Genomic DNA, 6,491 nt, shown 5'->3' with positions numbered 1-6,491 from the left:
AAGAACTGTACCCTGATGGTTGTTAAACTTATAGAAATTACTGCAGAGCTTGGGCCTTCATAACAGCACCATAAAGGAAACAGGCCAGACTTAAAACTCACTTTGTGGACAAAGCCAAGTATAGATGGCAGCCAGGAATACAGCCCTGACTCTTCCCTGGTGGGGACCCTGGGAGCCTGGTTGAGGCTCTGCTTATGAATGTCAAGCTTGGAAAACTTTCTTAATCCATGACCCACTTCCATCAAAATAAAAAACTTTGAAAACTGAAAAGAAATTATAAATGTATAACTAAAAACAAATAAAAGCCACAGCAATTTTAAAGTAGGCCTTTTTTCTTTTTTGAAACATTGTCTATCTCTGTTGCCCATGCTAGGGTTCCATCAGCCTAGCTCACAGCAACCTCAAATTCCTGGGTTCAAGTGATCCTCCTGCCTCAGCCTCCCAAGTAGCTGAGATTATAGGCATGTGCCTCAATGCTGGGCTAACTTTTGTGTTTTTAGTAGAGACGGGGTCTTGCTCTTGCTCAGGCTGGTCTCAAATTCCTGAGTTCAAGAGATCCTCTCTCCTTGGTCTCTCAGAGTACTAGGATTATAGGCATGAGCCATTGCTTCTGGCCTAAAATAGGCCTTTTCAAGATTTGGAACCATTCCCCGTCCTCACTTCTGCCAGCTGTGCTTCTAATTTCTTTTCTTGGAGAATTGACAATGAAGTGGCAAAAACATGGGCTTTGGGATTCAACTGACCACATGTCAGCAGTGTGATCTTGAGCAAGGCATTTAGTCTCTCAAGTCTCAATTTTTCTTTTTCTTTTTCTTTCTTTCTTTTTTTTTTTTTGGTTGCAGTTTGGTTGGTGCTGGGTTTGAACCTGCCACCCTCGGTATGTGGGGCCGGCACCCTACTCACTGAGCCACAGGCGCCGCCCCAAGTCTCAACTTTTCTTATAAGAAAACTGAAAATATTAATGCCACCTCACAGGGGAAATGATTAAATGCCACACATTTAATCTGCATATAGTAAGTGTTCAGTAAATCTTCCTCTACCCCTCCATGCTATACTTACTACTCCTTTGCTGTCTGCAAATTGTAGGAGCAGCCAAGCCTATACACCTCACCTTACCCCATCCCAGGGCAATAGAAAGTCCTGGCATCCTGGAAGGGGTTCCTTTTTTTTATTTTTTGAGACAGACTCTCAGTTTGTCACCCTGGGTAGAGTGCTGTGGTGTCATAGCTCACAGCAACTTTAAACTCTTAGGCTCAAAGTGATTCTCTTGCCTCGACCTCCCAAGTAGCTGGGACTATATAGGCTATTGCCACAATGCCGGCTACTTTTAGAGATGGGGTCTTGCTCTTGCTCAGGCTGGTCTCAAACTTCTGAGCTCAAGCAATCCACCCACCTTGGCCTCCCAGAGTACTAGAATTACAGATGTCAGCCACTGCACCCGGCTGGGGGTTCCCTTTTGTAACAGCTCTTCGTCTTAAGGTGGGTGTCTCCACTGACCTAGGAGGGAAACTTGAAAGAGGTGAGGAGTGTGTGAGTACATCTTGGCTGTGCATAGGAAGGGGGGGATGGATCGTGTGTGCATCTCTGTATGACGGCACTGTGGGCACAGGGAACCATGTGGCTATGTGCACCCTCCCTTCAACACACTTGAGGCCACTATATCCCATTTGTCCCTTCTCCAGCTATAACCGCAACACCACGGTGGCCATCGTGGTAGGCGTAGGACGCCTCATCACCGGCATGGACCGAGGCCTCCTGGGCATGTGCATCAATGAGCGGCGCCACCTCATTGTGCCTCCACACCTGGGCTATGGCAGTGTTGGCGTGGGTGAGAAGGGCCGGGCACAAGCTAGGGGTGGAAGAGAACAGGGGCAGAATCCGAAGTGCAGAGACTGGGAATGACTTGCCCAAGGTCATGCTGCATGTGCAGTATGAACAGTAGAGTGAGAGGAAGGGGAGTGCCAGGGTCCTGGGTGGGGTCGTGGCTTAGCTAGGAAGAAGAGGAACCAGAGGTGGGAAGAGGAGTGGAGCAGGACCCTCAGACCCTGGAGGCTACCCCAAACACCAATTCCTGCTGCTCCACCCTTATAGCGGGGCTCATCCCACCTGATGCCACCCTCTATTTTGACGTGGTCATGCTGGATGTGTGGAACAAAGCAGACACCGTGCAGGTGGACATCTTGTTGCGCCCGCCCTTCTGCCCCCGCATGGTCCAGGATAGTGACTTTGTTCGCTACCACTACAATGGCACTCTGCTGGATGGCACTTCCTTTGACACCAGGTAATAAGGGGCTGGAGAGGAGCCCTGAGACACTGGGGGCTGTGGCATAAGAAGGGGGAGTCCAGGGCCAACCTGCCTCTCCCACCACTCCCTCACTCTGCAGCTACAGTCGAGGAGGCACTTATGACACCTACATCGGCTCTGGTTGGCTGATCAAAGGCATGGACCAAGGGCTGCTGGGCATGTGTCCTGGAGAGAGGAGAAAGATCATCATCCCTCCATTCCTGGCCTATGGCGAGAAAGGCTACGGTGAGGGTAGTCAGGGACTCAATGGGGAGTTCTCCAGAAGAGGGAAACCAGGGCTCCACAAACCATGGTTCAGGCTGTGTACTGCACAAGGGCATCCAGCCAGGGAGGCAAGTCAGGAAGAAATCTAGCCCTTGGTGACAATCTCACTAAGAAAGTGCTTTATTCTGATTCACACAAAGATTCAGTATGAGCTGGTGGTGGCCCTGGAGGAACCCAGCTCAGGCATCACAGGAGGGGCAAGACACCGGGAGGCTGCTGATGGTGGGGAGAGGGCATGGTGCTCACCTAGGCCTTCCTGAGTCAAGAAGGAGCCCTGGGTTGCTGCCCACCTGAATGGCTCAAGTCCTATCCCTTCCCCAGGGACTGTGATCCCCCCGCAGGCCTCCCTGGTCTTTCATGTCCTACTCATTGACGTCCACAACCCAAAGGACACTGTCCAGATAGAGACACTGGAGCTCCCCCTAGGCTGTGTCCGAAGAGCTGTGGCTGGGGACTTCATGCGATACCACTATAACGGCTCACTGATGGATGGCACCCTCTTTGACTCCAGGTCAGGAGGGTCCTGAGGAGGGGGCTGGGGACTGGGCAAAAGGCAGTAAAAGCTAAGACAGGAAGGAAAAGACTGGGTGCTGGGGTACCCCAGGCAGCAGTTGGGGGGTCACTCTGAGCTGCCTGGATGGGGAGGGGCCCCTTTGACTCCCTCCCTGGCCCTTCCACCTTGTATTACAGCTACTCCCGCAACTACACCTACAATACCTATATCGGGCAGGGTTACATCATCCCTGGGATGGACCAGGGGCTGCAGGGTGCCTGCATAGGGGAGCACCGGAGAATCACCATCCCACCCCACCTGGCCTATGGGGAGAACGGAACTGGTAGGGCTGCTCCCTGCTCCCTCCCAACTGGCAGTGGTGGTTGGGCCCCCCACCCCATGATGGAATTCCAGCCACCACTCTGCCCCTCTCATTATAGAAATATATGCAATTTACATCTTGTTGCCTACCACTCATTCCCACTCCATCCATTTTCTCCGGGGCAGTGCCCTACTTTCCCCTCCACGGTGGAGAAGGGCTGCCAACTCCCAAGTGTGGGAAGGGTGGGTGGTTGGAAGAACAGGACCAGCATAGTCTTAGAACCCAGTTGTGCTAGTAGCCTCAGTAGCCTCACCTATAAAATGGGACCAATCATGCTGACCTGTAGGGTAAATTACTGGGAACAAGATGATGTGTGGAAAGGGCTTTCTAACTGGAAAGCCCTCTTTCTTGCCCCTCATCACAGCAAGAGTACGTTAGAAGAATTGACACTGTGGACAAATATCTCATCCCGTGTGAATCCCCATGGGGAGGGAGGGGTGTCAGGTTGAGGGGCCTCCATGAAGATTTCAAGCAGCCTCTCCTAGAGCTCCCAGCTGACCCCACTGCCCCATTCTGGCCTCAGGAGACAAGATCCCTGGCTCTGCTGTGTTGATCTTCGACGTCCACATCATCGACTTCCACAACCCTGCAGATCCGGTGGAAATCAAGATACTGTCCCGGCCCCCTGATACTTGCAATGACACCACGAAGCCTGGGGACTTTATTCGATACCACTACAACTGCTCTCTGCTGGATGGCACCCAGCTCTTCTCCTCGTGGGTCCAGGGCAGGGCCAGGGCTGGGCAGGTGGGTGGGCAAAGGTATGGGAGTTCTCCCAAGGGTACCCCAGACTCTAGCTCCTCTCCCACTATCCCAAAGCATCTGGGGGGGGCACTCACACTCTTCCTCCACTAAGTCCCCATCTGAGAGCATCAGGGAGCCTTAGAGTCATGGATTCTTTAGAGAATGGAGAGTGAAGCTAGCAATAGGGAGAGCTGCTGTTTCCATTTTACGGAGGGGACCCCGAAGCAGGGAGAGATGAGCCTGCAAGGCTGCTCGTTAGGGGCAGCACCAAGATGAAAAGAAAAGCACATGGCTGCAGGGTTGGGCCTGCTGCATGGCTGTGCACCAGGGCACTGGAACGGTGGGCTTGTCCTGGTCCCACCTCCAGGAGAAGAGGCTGCGAACTGGAATCTGTTCTCCCTTAGGCATGACTACGGGGCACCTCAGGAGGCGACTCTGGGGACCAACAAAGTGATCGAAGGCCTGGACACAGGCCTGCAGGGCATGTGTGTGGGAGAGAGGCGACAGTTGGTCGTGCCACCGCACCTGGCCCATGGGGAGAGTGGAGGTGAGGGGCCTTCATCGCTGGTGGAGGGAGTCAGGGGCACCTTTCAGATGTTTCTGTACACATCCCATGCCCTACTCTCCAGCCCCAAGAGGGGAAACTGAGGTCTGTGAGCTAGGGAGCACACTGAAGCCGGGCCTGGGTTGGGGCCGGGCTTGATTGGGACTCTTCTCTCCCTCCAGCCCGGGGGGTTCCTGGTAGTGCTGTGCTGCTGTTTGAGGTGGAGTTGGTGTCCCGGGAGGACGGGCTGCCCATAGGCTACCTGTTTGTGTGGCATGAGGACCCTCCTGCTAACCTGTTTGAACACATGGATCTCAACAAGGATGGAGAGGTCCCCCTGGAGGAGGTGGGTGAAGGTTCAGTCCTTGACCCATGCCCACACTCTCACCCTAACAGGGAAGGCGGCTCACAGGGCACATCTACTAAGAACAATGCATGTCTCCCATCCTGCCTGCCTACCCTGCTCATGTGCTGAGTCTTGTGCCTCAGGCCCTTTGGCTTAGCCCTTCCCTTGGCACACAGATAGCCTGTTCCCCTACCTGCAACTGACTATCCCCTGCCATGCCCTACACTCTGGCCCCACTCAGGACCCCAGTATCAGCACCTCTCCTCTCCCAGTCCTTACTGAGCTGGGGTGGGGGGCAGCCTGGAATAAAAAAAAAAAATAACAGCTGGTCCCCTTCCCAAGGCCACTGCAACTGCTCAGCCATGACTCTCACTGCTCACCCTTCCCTGGCTCTCCTTCCCCCAGTTCTCCACCTTCATCAAGGCTCAAGCGAATGAGGGTAAAGGACGTCTTATGCCTGGGCAAGAGCCTGAGAAAACCATAGGGGACATGTTCCAGAACCAGGACCGCAACCAGGATGGCAAGATCACAGTGGAGGAACTCAAGCTAAAGACAGATGAAGACCAGGAGCGGGTCCATGAGGAACTCTGAAGGGCAGGGAGCCTGGGCCTGGCCTCAGACACAAAGGCCCACTGCTAGGGGGATATGGCAGTGGGACTGACCTGCTGACTGTCACCCTCTGCTGGGATGACATCTAGGAGTCCAGATGCCTAAAAAGTCAGAGGAAACATCTCTGGTCTTCCAGAATACAGACTTCTGTTCCATTTTCTTCAACCCCAAAGACCGTCCTTAAAAGGAGTTACAAAGCCAGTTAGGGGACAGTGGGGTCCAAGATTGGATGGGGCCATTGGTGGCCCTTCTCATCCACCTAGTCACTAGGCAGGAGGGCTGAGCTCCTCATGTCTTTATTTCCCCAAACTTTTGTGCTTCTCCTAGCCGTGCCCACCTACCCAACAGGAGCACTGGTGGGAGCTGGGGGCCCCTCTGGCCCTGCTCCCAGCTCTGACTGGCTCCAGAGGGCAGCCCTACTTCACTTGTCCCATTCACACTTCTTTTTTTTTTTTGTTCAAGGTACAGCCTTAAGCTGTCCCCCTGGGTAGAGTGCCGTGGCATCACAGCTCACAGCAACCTCCAACTCCTGGGCTCAAGTGAGTCTCCTGCCTCAGCCTCCCAAGTAGCTGGGACCACAGGCGCCTGCCACACGCCCGACTGTTTTTTGGTTGCAGCCGTCACTGTTGTTTGGGGAGTCCGGGCTGGGGATTCGAACCTGCCACCTTAGGTGTATGTGGCTGGTGCCTTAGCCACTTGAGCCCCAGGCACTGAGCCCCATTCACACTTCTCACTTGCCTCTGGTTGAGGCTGAGCTGGGGGGCTGGAGGTCAAGGCTGGGCTTTGAGTCACCCTTTTTCCCTA

The 6,491-nt window shown here is 53.9% G+C and overlaps 1 protein-coding gene across 1 annotated transcript in view; it reads left to right on the top strand.

Annotated features, from left to right (window-relative positions):
- FKBP10 (FK506 binding protein 10) overlaps positions 1 to 6,029 on the top strand; it is an 8,007-nt gene extending 1,978 nt beyond the window's left edge. Inside the window, exons 2-10 of the mRNA XM_003786365.3 lie at positions 1,683 to 1,828; positions 2,092 to 2,281; positions 2,385 to 2,530; positions 2,891 to 3,080; positions 3,260 to 3,405; positions 3,968 to 4,160; positions 4,593 to 4,735; positions 4,915 to 5,078; positions 5,484 to 6,029. Of these exons, the coding sequence (XP_003786413.1) occupies positions 1,683 to 1,828; positions 2,092 to 2,281; positions 2,385 to 2,530; positions 2,891 to 3,080; positions 3,260 to 3,405; positions 3,968 to 4,160; positions 4,593 to 4,735; positions 4,915 to 5,078; positions 5,484 to 5,669 (1,504 nt within the window). The 3' untranslated portion in view covers positions 5,670 to 6,029. The remainder of the gene's footprint in view (positions 1 to 1,682; positions 1,829 to 2,091; positions 2,282 to 2,384; positions 2,531 to 2,890; positions 3,081 to 3,259; positions 3,406 to 3,967; positions 4,161 to 4,592; positions 4,736 to 4,914; positions 5,079 to 5,483) is intronic.
- The last annotated feature ends 462 nt before the right edge of the window (positions 6,030 to 6,491 follow it).

Source organism: Otolemur garnettii, unplaced genomic scaffold, assembly GCF_000181295.1.
Source record: "Otolemur garnettii isolate 467f Iridium unplaced genomic scaffold, OtoGar3 scaffold00018, whole genome shotgun sequence".
Taxonomy (NCBI): Eukaryota; Metazoa; Chordata; class Mammalia; order Primates; family Galagidae; genus Otolemur; species Otolemur garnettii.
The sequence above is the reverse complement of the archived record's forward strand: the minus strand, read 5'-3'. Positions and strand labels throughout refer to the sequence as shown.